This window comes from Stegostoma tigrinum, chromosome 10 (assembly GCF_030684315.1).
Source record: "Stegostoma tigrinum isolate sSteTig4 chromosome 10, sSteTig4.hap1, whole genome shotgun sequence".
Classification (NCBI taxonomy): Eukaryota; Metazoa; Chordata; class Chondrichthyes; order Orectolobiformes; family Stegostomatidae; genus Stegostoma; species Stegostoma tigrinum.
Window position 1 is genome coordinate 45,236,745 of NC_081363.1, and position 19,916 is coordinate 45,256,660.

At 41.5% G+C, this 19,916-nt stretch overlaps 1 protein-coding gene across 4 annotated transcripts in view; it reads left to right on the top strand.

Annotated features, from left to right (window-relative positions):
• The window catches only part of frmd6 (FERM domain containing 6), a 188,603-nt gene that overhangs the window by 163,288 nt on the left and 5,399 nt on the right, over positions 1 to 19,916 (top strand). For all 4 annotated transcript variants that reach the window (XM_048537817.2, XM_048537816.2, XM_048537819.2 and 1 more), the window contains 4 exons: positions 2,971 to 3,145; positions 4,925 to 5,260; positions 10,461 to 10,592; positions 16,698 to 16,789. In XM_048537817.2, the coding sequence (XP_048393774.1) occupies positions 2,971 to 3,145; positions 4,925 to 5,260; positions 10,461 to 10,592; positions 16,698 to 16,789 (735 nt within the window). The remainder of the gene's footprint in view (positions 1 to 2,970; positions 3,146 to 4,924; positions 5,261 to 10,460; positions 10,593 to 16,697; positions 16,790 to 19,916) is intronic.

Sequence of the window (19,916 nt, forward strand, 5' to 3'; positions counted from 1 at the left end):
TTTATAATCCTATCACTCCCCATGCATACACAAACAAAGTTGAATTGAGCTTGTGTTTTTGATATAATTATACAGAAGATGCATGGAAGCAAGTTCTAAGCATGTGTTTGGCTACAATGATTGCATAAATGCTAAATTTGAAGTACATGTAATTCAAAATGTCACAACTCAACAGGGTCAGTTCAATAGCAGGCTGAAAACGTGGCTGTCATAAGATTAATGCGTCATTTTGTGTTTTCAATATTTAGCCTGAAATATTTGAATGAATGAGTCTGAGCTCAGAATTAATGGTAATTATAACTTGTTACATCTGCTCTAATGATCAAACCGAAGTAAATAATTGCCTCACATACAAAGGAATGCAGAATTTATAATCTTGTGCCTTAAAATTAGTGGTGACATTCTGTGTATTTAAATACCAAGCTGCAAACCATTTTACTAATTCGACCAGCTGGCCGTTTTTGGTGCAGAAAATCATCATCACAGAGCTGCCAGCGAAAGCACAACTGTGAAGATTTCAAAACCTGCGTGACACTGTGATTTTTTTGAAAAATTGCTGTTCATCTCCATACATCTGCTTAGAGTGCTGCCAAGATTTTATTCCCACGGTCTGAGAAATAATCCCCTTCTCCTCGTACACTGTGAAAGATGTGCATTAAGAATAGCTTACTTTATCCATTTTTTTTTCCTTGATGGCAGCTGATATAGATAGAAGAAAATTTTCTGGCATGTACCAATTTGGGACTAATTTTTAACTCTTGAAAACAAGTAGGTTTTGATGGGTTAAAGTTGGGCGCGTGGCATTGGAATGTGTTGACTTTGGGATTCTTACTTGAACTGTCCCTGACAGACTATTTCAACTCTATTCTCTCAGACAGGAATTTGGACAGCGTTGATCAACATGTGTGTTCTTTTTGTAGTGAATAGGGAGGGGATGTTGACCTCAGTCCAGAGGGTGCATCATTACACTTCTCAAAATCTTTTCATAAGACTTTTTGTGTTCAGGGAGAGCAGAAATTGAGCATTTTCTGTTGATTATTGTATTCTGAATTTACAAGGTCTTAGCCATCTAATGTCAGCAAATACCACATCATTTTCATCCTGCTCACATATTCCGATTGAAGCCAAACATCTGCAATGCTGACTAAAAAGCAGAAGAGCTGAAGAACAGACCGAGGCCCGGATTGACCCAGTCGCTCCCCGCCTGCACCGAGGCCCGGATTGACCCAGTCGCTCCCCGCCTGCACCGAGGCCCGGATTGACCCAGTCGCTCCCCGCCTGCACCGAGGCCCGGATTGACCCAGTCGCTCCCCGCCTGCACCGACGCCCGGATTGACCCAGTCGCTCCCCGCCTGCACCGACGCCCGGATTGACCCAGTCGCTCCCCGCCTGCACTGAGGCCTGGATTCACCCAGTCGCTCCCCGCCTGCACTGAGGCCTGGATTCACCCAGTCACTCCCTGCCTGTGTTGTTAGCATCCATAGGGCCTCACAAAAGACAGAACCTCTGTCTGCACATTACCAGATAATCAAAATGCAAAATACCGTGCATGCTTGAAACTGAAAGGAAGAATGAAAAGTTCTGGAAATATTCAACATTAGTTGCAGAGGGTAACACTGTTATGGTTTTAGCCTGATACTTCTTATTGAGATTTAGAATAAGATGATCCACATTAGCTGACTAAAAACAGGGAAGCACAACCAAAGGTTTTTATTAGATCTAGCATCTCGGAGGCCTTATGTTGAAGTACCAGCTGGTACACTCACACATGCCTTTTGGTCTGACTCACCAGAATTTATTGTCGTCTAGTTTCCTAACCATTTTTGATCATGTAGTAGGAAGCTGCCTCAAGCTATCAGTTAAGTATTTCAAAACTTTTACAATTAGTTGATGAATTAGGTTTAAAATAAGTCTCTCTTCTGTTCACTTAACTGATGTTCACTGAGACATTGTCACTTCAGGCCATTAAAACAAACATTTAACTACAAACATGTGAGTTAGCTTTGAGTCCAATATAACTTCTTTGGAATTCAAAATAATTCAAACAATCTGCTCCTTGGTTTCATTCTCTTTTAAACTAACATTTAGTTCAGTAAGGAGCCTTGTACCGTTTGTTTTTAACTCTTTTCCACTCTGCTGAGGCACCTGGCACTTTCCTTCAGAGAATGGTTGAGGTCAGAGGCTGTGTATATGAGAAATAAATACCCTGAATTCGTAAGAGTGGATGTTCATACTCAAGTGTCATAAACAATTCTGAAAGTATTATTATAATGTGCTCAATGTTAATGGAATGTCTTATTTCAAATTCACATGACATAAAAACAAAATTGCTGAAAAAGCTCAGCAGGTCTGGCAGCATCTGTGGAGGAGAAAACAGAGTTAACATTTCGGGCCCGGTGACCGTTCCTCAGTTCTGCTGAGCTTTTCCAACAACTTTATTTTTGTTCCTGATTCACAGCATCCACAGTTCTTTTGGTTCAAATTCATATGAATTTGTCTAACGAATTGTCCACTGTAGATGTTGAATCTGAAGTAGGTCAAAGCATTTGCATGTGCAACAGATATTATGGCAACGTTTTACTGTTAGATCCATATAAAATCATGCCAAACAAAGCTTTCTTGCTGCAAATTGACAGATTCCTAAAAGACAACAGTGCCAAAATAAAGTCCAAGGTAATAATTCTCTCTCTCTCTCTCTCTCTCTCTCTCTCTCTCTCTCTCTCTCTCTCTCAGTATTTCCATTTTATATCTCAAGATAGTGTAAAATTTGGCATCTTCAGATTTCCAGGTTCCATAGGAATGATTGAGTCAAACATTCGCTTCTAAGAAAACTTAGTTTAACAGAGTTAAATTGCCACAAATTTCCTTACAAATTAGAGAACTTTTGGCTTCAGGTTTAAAATCCTGTTGCAGGATTTGTTCTATGTTATATTTCCTGCTTATGGTGCAGATTTTGTCCTTTCTTTACAGGGAAAGAAGTTTGAGATTCTGCCAGATGGCCTCCCTTCAGCTAGAAAACTTATTTACTATACTGGCTGTCCTATGCGCTCAAGGCACCTACTCCAGCTACTCAGTAACAGCCATCGTCTCTATATGAACCTGCAGCCAGTCCTGCGACAAGTCAGGAAACTGGAAGAGAATGAAGGTATTTTTGAAACCTCGAGTACTGGTGTAACCTAATGGATTCTGAATTTGCACTGAAATCAAATGCTTTGTGTATACCAAAGCTGCTGGGCTGCTCACATTGTTTCCTCAGTTCTACCAGGGGAGTTGTGATTTATAGCATGTCCCTCTTTTTCTCTGAGGCATCATGCTATCTTTAGTGGCCTAATGAGAGCTTCCCAATAACTTGGACTCCCATATTATCGGAAATATCTCCCAGCCAACTCTCCTAAATAACACAGCAAAGCCTGTGATATTATAGTTGAAAATTTGATTGAAAATTAGAGTAGGAAGAAGTAATATGACTGACAAATAATTGGATATATCTGTATGTCATGTATTAAAATCATACATCTGCATACCTTCTTGGAATTATTAATTCTTATTTCCACCATTATGATGAAATAATTTAGGGACGCTCATTCCACTGACTGTGCAAGGTGTCCACTGAGTTTTGACAATTATTTCAAAGCATTCTCCAAAGATGATTTCTCAATAAAAGCCCCTCCTCTGTAAATGACATTTCCAGTGTCTGAAATCAAAAAGAAGTTAATTCCAAATTTCGCAAGGCTAGGCTTACATTTGTCCATTGAATTGTCTTTTGCAATTTTTAATGTGAAATTTGAATGTTTTACTTGGAGATCTTTACTCTCCCAAAAGGCTTGAAATGAATGCTGGGTATTTTGGCTTACTCGACTCAGAGATGAAGGGTACAGGTGAACCTGGATCGGGGGGTCCCCACGCACAACAGATCCACAATGTGTGTGTTATTACTGGTGTGTTTCCCATCTGGAAGCCAGGCTAACTGACCCAATCAGGAGGAAGGCAAAAGACTAGCTTAGTCCATGCCCCAGTCTGGAGGTGTTGTGTGCAGAGGGGAAGTGGATACTGACCCTGGGGTTGGGAGGTTTGATCATTTGATACCTGACCCAGGAAAGGGACTGTTTGCAAGGTTTTGGAGAGGGTGGCAGAGATCAAAGATCTGAGCACAGCTGTAAATCCGAAGCTTACAGGGTATGAGGTGAGAGCCTTGGAGAGGTGATGGAGATCAGACGTCTCAGTAAAAGGGGTATTGAAGGTCTGTAATGCAGAGAGAGATTGGAGGAGTTGTGGCCATTGTTGAGATTTTGTGTGGGTGTTGATCAGACTGCATGCCGGTATGTGTCCCAAGGTGAGCCATTAAACTTGAAATGGTGAATGAGTTGTTGCTTCATTTAAATATATAAAAGACCACTTGTTGTTCTCCTGCCCTCTGTCCCAACCCCATTAAAGTCAAAATTGGCTACATTGCAAGTGGGTCATAGTTGGGATTCAGAGCTTTAATACACGACTGTCCGATAACAACCAATTTTTCGGGTTTAAAATCAGCCCCTCAGCCACAGTTCTCCTTCACGTGATGTTTTTGCTCCAATCTCTAGCAACGAACTGAAATTTATGCAATCTATGGATGCCAGGGACCATCAGCACTGTCTGTCAGCTAAAAAAAAAGTAGCTTTCATTAGCTTGTAGTAGATTGTCCTAAAGAGATCTTTTGTAAAGTTTTAAGATTAAATTGTTATAAACCCACAGATCACGTCGATTACAATTATATACACCCTTGAGTTTATCATTATCGATATAATCTAGTGCTAAGGGCAGTCGCTTGGATTTTGACAGAATAGATGCCAGTGCATTCAATTTTCTTTTTGCATACATTTTCCAATTAAACACTCCGGTATGAGTACTTAATCTCTCTCTCTCGCTCTCTTTTTTTTCCATTAAGAAAAAAAGCAGTACAGAGAATCATATATCAGCGACACAATGGAATTGGATATTGAGCAACTAGAGAAGCGATCCCGAGCCAGCGGCAGCAGTGCAGGCAGCATGAAGCATAAACGCCTTTCCAGGCATTCCACAGCTAGCCATAGCAGCTCTCACACTTCGGGCATTGAGGCAGACACCAAACAACGGGACCTTGGACCAGAGGACAGTTTCACTGGAAACATCCTTCATAGGAAACTCAAATCCTGCAACTCAATGACCAGCCACGGGAGCTCTCACACCTCAGGCATTGAGAGCGGTGGGAAAGACAGAATAGAGGATGACTCACAGGATGATGGTAATCCAACTGGATAGTGCTGCAAGCTACCATTGCGTCCGCTTCATTTACTTGTTATTACTGTCGTAAAGCCTAACAAAGTCGTCACAAAAAACATTAACAAGTAGGATAAGACAACAGACATAAAGGCTTCTTTTGCATGCTGAGCATTTTGGTTCCGAGAATGGAAGCAATAAGAATTTCAAATGGTTTGCATTTTGTAAGATTCTTACGTGACAAGTGTTGTGATGTATTCAGCTCCCTTTCAGATGTGCTGTGTAAGCAGAGTGTAATCCAGGAAAGGACACCTTTTGCTTCACTGCTCTTTGAACAAACTATGGAACTAGCGACTTTACTGATCAAAGCTGATCTGCAGATATTTTCCCTGAAATGTTTTCATTTCTCAGGGGAGTGGGGGAAGGGCCTGAAAGATGGAATCAGTCTTAAGTGTATTCCGTCCATTGGATACAATGGAGTGGTGGAGGGTCAGAGGGACATTATGAGACTGGACATTTGATGACTGTTTCCCATCAAAAACCATTTCTAATCTTAGTATATTTTTGAAACAATTCATTTTTTTAAAGAATAAATTTGTAAACATTTTGTAACATTCTTGTGTGGTATAAAGAATTGCTGTTAAAATGCAGTATGATAGATCTCCCACTGTAGATACTTACAAACTGATAAAAACCAAAACAAAGCTGACCAGAAGTATAGGATGCTGACTGCATGTATTTTGTTTTAAAATGGTTGATTCATCTTATCATTATAGATAACTTATTGTTTATAGCAGGGAGACCGCACAATGATGGGGCCAGAAACAAAGTGGGAAAGAATGTGGCATTCCTAAGTGACTGAACGAAGGGCCAAAATTTCTTTAAACCTTTGAAACGGCTTCAAGGGCATTTAATGCTAACTTTGCCAAGGCTGGAACTCCCGGGGGGAAAGAAAATTAAAGTGAAAGGAAATCAAAGTGCAGGCACTACTGAGAGACTGTAGGAATGTGGCAGAGTTTCTGACTCAGTTTGAAACAGGGGTCCTTGAAGTGATTGCAAAATGGGTGGTGCATTTTGAATGTTGGGGCATTGTTCAGATAGAGCAGCATTTCAGCATGCCAAAAAGGTGAAAGCAGGCATGAGGACTTAGTTGACTGGTGACGTTATAGTTGTGCCATCCTTGCCATCCATGTTGGCTGTAGGTGCCATTGCCCGTTTACTTATTTACTTTGAGAGTATGAAGATACTTACCCATTGTGGCAGTCAGGTAAGAGTTCCATCATCTGTGATCACACCTCATGCATGGCTAATTAAGCCTGAGCTGCCTATTGATCTCCCTAAAATGAATTGCCACTCAAAAGCTGAAATACTAGATGTTGCTGAAATAATTTCACTGAGGCTGGTATCCCATCACCAAGTCACCCTTTATTTCCATATAGAAAGTTCTTGACACTGATCTAGCTCCCTCAGAGGCAGCACTCAGAGTGAACAGGATGTCTGAAACTCCTGTTCATATCTGTTAGCCAGGGCTCCCTGATTGAGCTGTTAATCTGATCCAATCAGGGAACTCATATTCTGAGATCCACCTGGATGACCTCATTCCAATCACTATAATTGCCATTAGAGGCACTCTGTATTTCATACTTGTGTCAAGTATGCTGGCAGGTTCTACCTTCAAAATTTGGGCCTCCGCATACACAGACTATCTGCCTCACTGAGGCCTGTGTATTTGTGTAGAAATGAGAGTATTGACAGGTGGCAAGGAATACAGCCTGACTGTCCATTGGTCGTCATCTTTTCAAAACAAGACTAGAATGAAAGAGGATTCTGTTCAGGAAACCCATTATGACATTCATGTGTCAGCCTTAGTCAGTCATAGTACTCACCTCGGAGTCAAAGCACTGACTCTAGAGGCTTGAACATTAACATCAAAGAAGATGTCTTTGTGTCCTGACCACATTTATCCTTCACCTGTTATTAAATAGTTATCTTGCATTTACCTCAGTGCTGTGTGTTGATTGTTTGGGAATTCACTAGCCATCAATACTGGAACTACAATTCCAATGTTCTTAGTTGACTGTGATTATTTTTGGACACTGAGGTTAGAAAACATCGTATATAAATACAAGTTCCTTCTTCTTTAACTCCAAATGGGGTTACAGGGACAAAGGGACAAGTGAGCAGTTGCCAAGTACATTTCTTGAAAACCTGAAAGTCATAGGAAAAATACAGAGCCAAAAGGTACAGAACAAGGCTGAAAGCTGTGATCTGAATTTTCATTTTGTGTTTTTAAAGGATTTTATGTCTATCTTGCATTTATATAATGCTTTCAATGTGAAGAATATTCCACGGAGCTTCAGAAATTATTGCAGAGAAAATGGATGTCGAGTTTGGAACAGAAAGGAAGATTTATTCCATTGTACTTCTGGCTGAATTTGCATACTTCACCATTCTTAAATTTCAACTGATTTATCACTCTTCTGTCTATTTCCTAATATACACCTCAGTCCTGACCGGCATCATTCCTCTGCTCCCGTTACATTGACTTCTGCTCCCTCAATGTCTCCAAATAAAATTTCTCATATTGAACTTAAACCCTTTTGTGGCTTTGCCCATACTATCTGTGGGACTTCCTTCAGCCTTGCAATTCTAGATATTTTATATTCTTCCAACTTCAGACTCTGATATAATCCTCAGTTTTCTTCACTGCACAATGATGGGTTTTCCTTTAGCTGTCTAGGTTCAAAGCTCCAAAATTCACTCCTTAAATCTTTTTCTCTGCCTGCCTATGTCTCACTCTTTGTCTACCTCTGTCTTTTTCACTCTGTCCCACATTGCATGCCCTCATCGAAGCTTCACTGTTTTGACCAAGCATTTAAACATACTGCCTAATATCTGTCTTCTATGGCTTAGCATGATTTATTATTTCTGATTGTGTGCTTTATTGAAGCCTGTTGGAATTGCATTAAAGGTGTTATGTAAATGCAATCTGTTGATGCTGAGAGAACGGTTTTGGAATATTCATGCCATAATGCATGCTTCATGATCCATGGCAACTCGATCACCGTTGGAACACAGGACAGGGCTCTAGCCAGTGGCATCGTAGAAATTTCACAGGCAAGCGATGCAATCTAACAAACTTTATTTTGAGACTCTGACTACCTTTGCAGTTCACTTGTCTACAAATCAGGCTCTGTATAATTTCTTTTTCTCTCTCTATCTTTCCTTAAAACAATTTTTCCTTCACAATATCTTTTTGGCTTACCTCACTTCACTCTTTCAACCTGGGCTGTATCCAGCGTTTGAGACTTTGGACTTTCACCTACATTATTCAATAAAATAACGTTCATTATGGCTCACTTCCGGACAGGTCTTTCAGACTAAACTTTGAAAGTCTGCACAAGTTTCAAAGAAAAATGAAAGCAAATCCTGAAACAGAAGTTACTTTATGAATTAGTCAAGGGCTTCAGTTTCTGTGATGCACACAGTGAGATCAATGAACATCTAACTCCTATAAACTCCTGGGTTGGGGATTGTGTAAAAAATCTCAATCCTGACCTCAACTTGTCTCCAAGCTGCTTCCTGATTTATCTGCGGTGGAGCAAGAGCTTGCCGGGAGACAGATTGGCCATTTGAATACAATGAGACCAGCAGCTCAGAATAAACTAGTTTTTCACGTTTAAAACCGGCTGGGTATCCCAGGCCTCAACCACCTGGAAACTACAGCTATGGAGGCACAGAATTGCTTTCCCCTAGTCTGACATGTCTGTTCTTGCCTTGAATGTTGTCTCGCTCCCCACCGCAGGCTAATATCAGGGAATGGAACCTGTCAGTGGAGTCCCTACTGAGGATTGCTCCCTGCACCGGTGTGCTCCTCAAGTGACTCATGACAGCCAAGTCTGTCAATCAGGCAGAAATCTTGGCACATATGCACACTGCAGCTTTATCAGAACAGATCAAATATGTCCCTATTTATACACTTTACTGGAAATAGTGTGTTAATTTTGTAATGAAGGCACTGAAAACGTGCTGGTCATACTGAAGGGTTTGGTGGTGTTGAGTAAAACTACAAAATATGTAAAAGAATGAGAAACCTTTGGTAAACTGCCCATGCCCCTTCATAAGTTTCAGAGAAAAATTAAAACAAATCCTGAAACAGAAATTAGTTTATTAGTCAAGGGTTTCAGTTTCTGATAGTACTGGGCCACACAGTTAGAAAAGACAAAGACTAAGGATACAAAATCTAAAGGAACTCTGTGATTGGATGACTTTACCAAAATGGATGCAAGTCATTGTTCACAAATCAAATCAAGAAATCCCTTCAAACAATTTGATCTTGTATCTCCAGAACCTTAATCTTATTATCGTTACTTATTATTTAACTGATTTGACCTTGATTATCCTCCATAGGATGTTCAACTGCAAGAATGAGCTACTGTTTGCAGAGAAATACTTCATTTCAGTTGCTCGTAACTTGCTCTGCATGGCCATGTAGCTCTCTTTGCTTGATATATTTGAAAGTATAGCTGCAGATTAAGTTAATCACATTTAAGTATATAATCTGTCTCTTTACGGGATAATCTGAGACATGTCTTTTCAAGTCTGAAAACACCAATGGAGTCAAGGCTGTAGTGTCCAAATTATAATCTCATCCATAAGCCTATTGATATTCCCTGTAATAGTTGAAGATATTGGCAAATGCTTTTAGAAAATGAAAAACACCATAGTGCACCCCACTGCAACAGAAGATAACCTTTTACAAAGGAAGTCAGTAGAGTAAACTTAGAACCTATTAACCTGATTTATGGCCAAGAGTTATAGGACACAGTCTTCCAGCAGCAATTCTGTACATGAATTCTTCTTAGTCAGGTAAACTGTGAGGGGATAAATGTTATCTTCATAAGGATAAAGAGAAGTATTATTAACAAGGGCTCTGCCAACCATTCTCCCAATTTACTACATGAATGAACCAACCCTAATAATATGCACAAGCCACGTTACTTCAGGTAGATATAGATCATTTATTTTTGTCAAGCTTGGAATTTTCATTTTCAGTTTGACTCTGGAGTTTAGAAGGGATGGCATTGATTGCACACGACTAGATCACCGTAACTGGCTGTTATTGCAATAAATGTTTCTCATTCTCCTAATTACATGGAAACTATAAGATAGCAAAATAGGAGATGTGAAATCTATTTGAGCTAAGTGTACTGTTTTTGTTCTAGAAATAGAAATGCTGGTTGATGATCCCAAGGACTTGGAGCACGTGCATGAACTGGCCCCAGAGATCAGTCCCGATATGTGTATTCATATTACTGAGGAGATGCTGATGTCAAGGCAGCTGAATGGACATGCGGGTGAGCAGATCTGGAAGAACGTCTTCCAGGATTAGATAATCTTGTATAGACTCTCGCAAATGAGTAATTTAGTCATTTGTTTGAAAATGTACTAAGAACAGGCCCAAGTTAAAATGAGAATCTACAATCGATAGTATTAATTGAAATGCAAGTTGTTGTATGCAAAAAATAGAAGGCTTGAAATTCTTTGGTACATTTAGGCAGATTTGGGTACTACAAGATAGCTGCTCCTTTTTAATAGATTTTGCCAGGGACATAGGTGGTGGGTGCTGGATGAGTGAAGGCCCACGTCCCCTAACAAATCCCCTCTAGTTGTGCATCATAAGAGAAAGGATGAGCTAAATACTGTTTGCAGACCAACACACACTGCAGACAGGAGGTGTCTGAGACTCTCAGGAACAGTTCACAGCATAGAAATAATCCCAGTGCAGTTAATTCTTCCTCCGAAATGGAAGCTAATTGCAAACATAATTACTCTTAAAGTAGAGTGTGCCACCTACCTTCTTGCCCTTCTTCTCTGCTAAGACAATGACAAGGAATCAGTGTGGGATGGGTACCAAGGGGCGCCCTTTGTGGCACAGCTTCCTGCTCCCTTTGTGCTAATGACTCTGTTCCTGGGATTTTGGTTGCGATCAGCCCCTGGACAGACTGACAGGTGGTTGTCCAAGCCACCAAACATCCAAGAAGAGCTCACCAAGAATTGCTAGGCTAATGCACTTTAGATTTTCCTTAGATTATGGTTTTGGAGTAGATTACCCCAATTAAATCTTACAAAGAAAGGCATTGACGAAAAGGAAAATTTAAATCAGTTATTTGATAGCAGGAAGCCTGCTGGGGTATTTTGGCTTTTCATGCTGGAGATCTGATCAGGATTAGTACTAAACCTGGCTGCCCTTGTTTTCTTCAGACCACAGTATGCTGCCTCTACGTTGGCGGAAATGAAGCGCAGACTGGGTGACCACTTTGCAGAACATCTACGTTCTGCCCATAAACAAAGGTCCTGAGCTTCCAGTTGCCTGACACTTCAACTAAGATGTTTCTCATAAGATGTTTATTTCCTAAGTTCTGCTTTTCCAGATGATGATAGAAGAGCTATTTTTTTTAAAAAGTTAATGTTTCTTTGGTCAGAATGGATGCAAGGTCCTTGACATGTGATGTTAATTTTTTTTATTGCCAAAGGTGTTCCCAACTGGCTGTGTTTCTCAGCATATTAGATTTTATAGATTTTTCCAGAATCCATAATAATTATTTCAGTATTGAAATTTTTAAAACAATGTGTACATTTAAAAATACACCAACTGCACAAGAATTGCTTTCAGGGCTTTTGTTGGCATCAGTTTTGAAAGTGACTGTGACAGTCTGCTGCTGACCCAAGATTAATCAGAGCCACTACCATCCTTGGTATAAAGTGTTACCTTTGGCACCTCACTTGGAAAGTAAAGTTCCCGGCACAATTTAAAGGCAAGGTGTTCTCCTGATTTCTTAGCGAGCAATATTGCCTACAACAAACGATCTCAAAAAAAAGCAAGGTCATTCAACTCACTGCTATTTGTAACATCATTGCTGGATTTTTCTCAACTGGAGTTATTGCACTTCAAATCACTTCTTTGATGAAGTAGTTTGAAAAATTACAGTGATTAGATTAGATTGAAACACAAGTGTTTAAAGTGTTTTCAGGGCGGCACGGTGGCTCAGTGGTTAACACTGCAGTCTCACAGTGCCAGGGACCTGGGTTCGATTCCAGCCTTGGGCGACTGTCTGTGTGGAGTTTGCACATTCTCCCCGTGTCTGCGTGGGTTTCCTCCGGGTGCTCCGGTTTCCTCCCACGGTCCAAAGATGTGCAGGCTAGGTGGATCGGCTGTGCTAAATTGCCCGTAGTGTTCAGGGGTGTGTGGGTTATAGGGGGATGGGTCTGGGTGGGATGCTCCAAGTGGCGGTGTGGACTTGTTGGGCCGAAGGGCTTGTTTCCACACTGTAGGGAATCTAATCTAAAATTTGTTGTGGTGATTTTGTATGAAAACGATTAGGTATTTTGTAAATATACGAATATTTTCTTTGTTTCCTGTAAGTTAAATTAGTATAGGAAGAGTGCTGGGTGATGAGGGGGAAGAGAGATTTGTTCAAACATGGGAATTTTGATGTGCTCCCATTCATTTTGAAGCAGGCAGCACCCAAGCTTTCAGAAGTCTTGAGTATCCAGACGACTGCAGTGTGCAGCTCAGTGCAGAATGGGCTGCTGACTGGCTACGGGGTCACAGTGTGCGCAGCTAAATAACACTGGACATCTGAAAGGAGAGCTGCCTCCTACAATAGGTGCTACTGCAGCTTTATCTGGAACATTCAGAAACCTAGAGGTTTACAGCATGGAAACAGGCCCTTCTGCCCAACTTGTCTATGCTACACAGTTTTTATTTGCTTGCATTTAGTCTATATCCCTCCGTGTACCTGTCCAAATGTTTCTTAAATGACAATATCATACTTGCCTCCACAGCCCAAACCAATCATTCACCATCCTCTGTGTGGGGGAAAAGAAGTACCTCGCTGCACCCTCTTCTATCTTTTCCCCTCTAGTTTTAGGTTCCCTTACCCTGAGGAAAAGCTGTTGGCTCTCTATTTCATCTATGCCTGTTATGATTTTATAGACCTCTATATGGTCACCCCTCAGTCTCTTAAGTTCCAGTGAAAAGTGCCCCAGCCTATTCAGGCCAGGTTGCAGTTGTGGGGCAGCGTCAGTGGCCCAGAAACCTTTCTATCCTCTCTCAGGCAGACAGCTTTCATACTTCTCCCACTGCCGCTCTGCTGCTGTCCTTGCTGTTGCCTCTCAGATATACCAGGAAACTGCCACACTCACACCAAGATAGTGCACCTGAGCCTGGACCCACAGTGCCCAGAGTTTCTTGAGCAGGTTGTGAAAATTGGGTTGCCTTTCTCCCTGAGTGAAGGCCAGCAGCGTCCGTCAACCATGCTGTAGCAATTAGGGTAGCTGTGTAGAAGTGCAGGAAAGGTAACTGCATGACACAAACCAAGAGCATGCACAAGGGTTAAACAGCTTGAGCTTAGTACATGTGATTGGAAGTATTGAGAAATTGCTGTGGAAGGTGGGAGCTGAGAATAAATGAGGAAAGGTGATGTATTCAAGAATGAAAGTCGGAGAGCACGAGCCTCGGTTGGAGATAGATACAGTAGCTGAGATAGGGTCAGCTGAGTAGCTGTGAAGTAGCAGAGTGAAGATGGTGGCACGTTCCATGATGAAGCAGAGAAGGCCGCTTTCCTGCCTTGCTGAATCCCCGCCCAAGCTGTGGATGCTGCACTGCCTGCGTGGCAACCTGGGACCAGGTCGGTAGGGCTTGGTGTCACTGTCACCTCTACTGGTCCTCTGGAAAGATGATGTCCCTCCTCTGTGCCACACTGTCCACTAGGACTTCCAGGTCCTTGCTCACAAAGCGAGGCACCAATTTCCCTTCTCTGTCATGCCCGAGTGAATGCCTACAACTGTGCTGGGCTGCTTCGCACTAACACTTGACTAGGTTACGTGAAAATAAGACTCGATTTTGACGATACGAAGGTGGGTTGAGTTGTGGGCAGTGCGGAGGTCTGCTTTAGGTTACAAAGGGGCATTGATAGGATGCAGAGCTGGGCTGAAAAGCAGCAGATGGAGTTTAACCCTGAAAAATGTGAGGTGATTCATTTTGGAAGGACAAATTTGAAAGCAAAATGCAGGGCTAATTGAAAGATTCTTGGCAGTGTGGAGGAGCAGAGGGATCTTGGGGTTCATGTCCACAGTTCCCTGAAAGCTGCAACACAGGTGGATAGAGTTGGTAAGAGGCATATGGTGTGTTAGCTTTCATTAATAGAGGGATTGAGCTCAAGAGCCGTGAAGTTATGATCCAGCTGTACAAAACTTTGGTTCAGTCTCATCTGGAGTATTGTGTCCAGTTCTGTTCACCTCATTACAGGAAAGATGCGGATGTATTGGAAACAGTGCAGAGGAAATTTACCAGGATGTTGCCTGGAATGGAGGGAATGTCTTATGAGGAAAGGTTGAGAGAGCTGGGGCTTTTCTCTTTAGAATGACGAAGGATGAGATGTGACTTGGTAGAGGTGTACAAAATGATTTAGAGGTATAGATAGAGTGGACAGCCAGAGGCTTTTTCCTAAGGCGGGAGTAGCCGTTATGAGGGGGTATAGTTTTAAAGTGAGTGGAGGTAGATACAGGGGAGACGTCAGACAGAGGTTTTTTATTCAGAGTGGTAGGGGCATGGAATGCATTGCTGGAGGGGCTGGTGGATTTGGCCTCATTAGGGGCATTTAAGCGGCTACTAGATAGGCGTATGGATGATAGCATAAGGTAGGGGTGGAGGTTAGATAGACCTTATATTTAGGGTAAAAGTTTTGCACAACATTGTGGGCCAAAGGTCCTGTACTGTGCTATACTGTTCTATGTTCTATGTTTCACAATGGCCTTTTAAATATGGCACTGGTGCCAGGTTTGCCAGTACATTCTGACAGTAACAAGTACTTTGGGATGCAGTTAGTGGGAGAATTGTGCAAACATTGGATGAGAGGGTCACCACAGGGGTGTAGCACCTTGTTATTGAGGCATGTTTGGGCCTATCATGTGACTAAAACTCAGTGGATCCTGCAGAGAAAAACCTCTGTGAAATTACATTAAAATGAGACTCAGTTCAAATATGGGAGCGTCCAGCCCACCAGAGCTCTCCCTTGGAATTTGGATGCAAAACATAATGGTGTTGGGTGCTGTGGACTCCATTGTGAAGCTGGGAGAGATTACATGGAAATAGTAGTTGGACTTGAGCAGTTCAAAATGTCAGATTGTGCACCAAATTGAAGACAGAAGCTGTCTAATCCCTTAGTCTGCATTCATCTGGCACATGCACTGCACATCTGCATCTGTCCACTGTCAGCCAGAGTGCAACAGAGTGACATTTAACACCCAGTGGCTAGGTCCTGAGTTTGGGATTTCAGTAGCACAGCCAATTACAGCACTGTGGACCCTAAGTTTACTGTAAGTCTTTGCATCACAGAGTAATAAAGTAGTCCCAAAATTGCTGAAATAATGCATCTCTCAGCAAGCAGCCGACATTGGGTCTATTTCATTACTCTTCAGGTCAAACTATAGTCACAATGCAAATTTATGGAAATTCACATCAATGATGTTGCCATGGTGTCAGTGTCACATCTGGATGTCAAGAATGTTGTGTCTAATAATCTGATGCTGTGAATAAAGGATAGGAAAAAAACAGAGTAAGTAGCAGACAACAAAATACGAAGAATGTGTCAAATGTAGAGAAAGAATTCAATGGGTTAAGAGTGAAAGAAGAGGATGTTGTAATGGGAAGGCATGAAGAAAAGTTAAAAGAACAAGCAGAAACAGAACACATTGTAACGTGTGTGTTTGGAAACTATTGCACTGACTCTTGAGAAATTGAGTGAGCGGCAGGGCAAGTACATGAGATATACAAATGTTGTTTCTCATACTGTACTCTTTTTGAAAGAAACCAGTCCAACTGGCAATTGACTGACATAACCAAGCTTCACCTGGAAATTATTGACTTCTGACACTCTTGGCCAGGAAAGTACCACGTACAAGGATAGTAATTGAGTTTTGAGAAGCTGTAGGAATGATTCACTCATTGCTGGACTGGGACTGCTCAGCTTTGTCTGTTTCCTTGCTGGATCTTCAAGATTGTGTTTCATTGTCAGGATCATAAATTACATTGTTAACAATGTCCTCAGAACATGATATATTAGCTTTAACTGGCAGCAGGAGAAAATCCAATAATTTCAGGACCCACAATGCAGAGGCTCACTGTTGGGTTGCAACTTTTTTCACTTTGTCGAGGTTAGAAGCTGAATTGCACAAATCTGTCCAATTTGTGGAGAATTGGAATTGACGCTATCTCTTCTTCACCACAAATTGCTAGAGTTTATATTTAAAATGGGCTAATATTGGTGAGTGCTGCTAATTCTCAAATAGTTTTTAACAGTAAGCTCACTTTATTCAGTGAATTTCTGGACACCACATCAACCTGTATTTGTAAAGGATTCTGCAGCCATTAATGGCACCTATTTTATTTGCTGCAGGTCTGATTGTACGGGAGCTGAGTTCTTCTACTTCCAGTTCTTCTGAAACAGTGGTGAGACTTTATGGCCAAAGTGTGGATTCGTTACCACAGGTGAATTCACCCATGCATAACATGATACTTTGTGTTCTGTGTGCACTTGATTAGATCTGATTAAATAAGTACCTATTTACCTTAACTAAAATATATTTCCGTGCAACTGGTTTTGTCAGAACAGGTCAGACAAATGAACCAACAAGCTATGTGACTATTTTCCGTTCCACATGCTGCTGCACCTCAGTAGTAGCCCCAAGGAAATGGAGCAGGTCAGGGCGAGCTAAGATGGCAGGGGCATTGTCGAGTTGGTTTGCCTGCTGGCAGTAATCTCATTGCCTTTTGTTCCAGCCATGAGTTATATCTGGCATACAAATGAGGTGCAAGAGTTAATATCTCTGTCTGTGGGTGGACACCTGTAAAGCCATAGGAGGGGAAGCAACTTCTACACTATCTCCTGCTTCTTTTTAGATTCATTCACAGGATGTGCACCTTGCTTATTCGTCCATCATTTATTCCCCATGCCTAGCTGCTCTTAACAAGTTGGTGTTGAGCTGCCTTTTTGAACTGCTGCCTTGGTATAGGTATACCCACAGTGCCATTAGAAAGTGAGATCCTGGAGTTTTGACCCTGGACCAGTGAAAGAATGGCAACAAAATTTCCAAGTCATGATGGTATTTAGCTTGAAGGGGGACTTTCAGATATTGAAGATGTGGGCTGCTTTGCTCAAGATAGTTTTGAACTTGTTGGTGTACATGGAGTTTTGCCTATCCAAGCAAGTGGAGAATATTCCACCAAACTCCTGACTTGGTTCTTGTTGATGGCACATGTGCCGTGGAGAGACTTCAGGTGAGTCACTCATTGTAGAATTTCAAATGTCTAGAACATAGAACTGTACAGCACAGTACAGACCCTTCGGCCCATGTTGTTGTGCCGAACTTTTACCCTAAACCTAAGGTCTGTCTAACCTGCACCCCTATCTTATACTAGCATCAAGTCTGACCTGTTTGTTTTTAGTTGCGATATTTATATGGTTGCTCTAGCTCTGTGTCTGATCAGTGGCAAACCTCAGGATGTTGTTGATGCGGAATATCAGCAATGATAATGCTGTTGAGTATCATTGTCTGAAATAGTTAGGTGTTCTCTTGTTGGAGACAGTCGCTGGCTGACCCCTGTGTGGAACAAATGCTACTTGCCAATAATCAACTCAAATGTGGATATTGTGAAGGTCTTGTGGCTTATAGATACTGAGTACTTCAGTGTCTGAGGAGTCAGGAAATGGTCTTGAATATTGCGCAGCCATTAGCAAACATGCCCACTTCTGACCTTTGCAAAGAAGGGAATCTCATCTCTGACCACCAATGCCACACCTATAAAATTTGCCTGCAACGGTAGTAGATTCGCCAACTTTAGGTACATTTAAGTCGTCATTGGATAAGCATATGGACGTACATGGAATAGTGTAGGTTAAATGGGCTTGAGATCGGTATGACAGGTCGGCACAACATCGATGGCCGAAGGGCCTGTACTGTGCTGTAATGTTCTATGTTCTATGTTCTATGTTGACTTTGCCACTGAAGAAGTTTGGGTGTCGAACCCTAAGCTGTGGAATGCCTGGAGGCTGATCTGACTGACTTCTAATAGCCACAGCCATCTTCGGTTGTGCTAGGTATAATTCCTGCCAGTGGTGAAGACATACACATACACAGACATGCACGCTGCGAGTCCCTCTAACTCAGTGAGCGTCAGCTTCCTTTATGACACACTTCAATTAAATGGTCCCTTGGTATCAAGAGGAATCACTCTCTACCCAAGCTCAGCCCCTTTAATTCATATTTGGATCAAGATTGTAGTGATGTCAGGAACTAAGTAGCCCTTGTTGAGCCGAAGTGAGCTTTAGTGAGCATGTTTTTGCAGACTAAGCTCTGGAGCACACCTTCAGTGCTTTTGTTGAAATGTTGTTACGCTTCAAAGACTTTTCGGTGTCCGTGCACTGCAGGAATGCTAAAGCCCCTGCAGATGTTACCTCTTAGGTCTTTTTGTGCACTGCACCCAGAACCATATCCCCAGGGTAGCTATTGAAGGTGTGTTTGCATACGCTCCCTCAGTGTTGTTTTTGCACAGATATCATAACTTCATTCTGTTTTTCCACTGATGCAGATTTCTGGAGATGACTTTTTTTCCATTGCAACTGGCACCCCAGAGAGGTGACACTGCACGTTTCAGGCCTGGGGAGGGGAAACAGTTTCCTGTTTCAGGCGAATACTGTCAGAAGTGGAATCTTTCACCCATAACAAAGGTTTCATGTTGTGATTCACCCAAAGGCAGAAGTGTATTCCTGTAAAGGAGATAAAATATCACGTGTGCAAGTTTACTATTCGTTTTTTAAATATGGCACAATCAATGAGACAGGAATTTCCACAGATTTCAAAAGAACACTCTTTTTATCCTCTGGTCAACAAGTCAGTTGAACAAACAGTTACAGATGAAAATATAACAAAGCCAATGATCTCATCCCTGGAGTGAACACATTTGAAACTGGATTTGTTTTAAAAATGAAATCCTAAAATAAAACCCTGAGACCTGCATAGAGCTCTGCTAAGTACACCGAAACTGTTATGGGCAAGCTCTCCCTGGAACTCCCTTTTGATGTGATAATAGTTTTAAAGGATCAGCAATACATGTTAATTTAAAATAATTCCACTGATTTCTGCAATACAATGGGGTGAACATGTCTCTGATATCTTTCTGGAGCCTTTTTAAAGGAAATTCAAAACAAATATTTACATTTTTACTTTCTTTAGAATCCAAAGCAACTGTCGACCAGAACTTCAGCGACTGTAAAATATCTGCTATATACTGTACTTAAGTACTTCCTGTAGTTCCTGCTACCTTTTTAAAACACAATCACATGGCATATGTCACAAGAGTTGGACACTTGCTTTGGGCAACTAACATTTTCTTTTCTGTACAACTTAGAAATGGAAAGCTGCTGACTTATTTCTGTATTAAACATTTTTGTTACATGTTGCATGTTTCTGTATTTTTGTATTCAGTTACCCCCATCGGTGTTTCACACCCTTGCTGCTCTGTGCAAATATTTCCCTATAACTAAATTCTGTCATGGAATAGGGATATGTCACATGGGATGGTTCTGTACGTAATTGTTGTGCCACAATGGCCATAA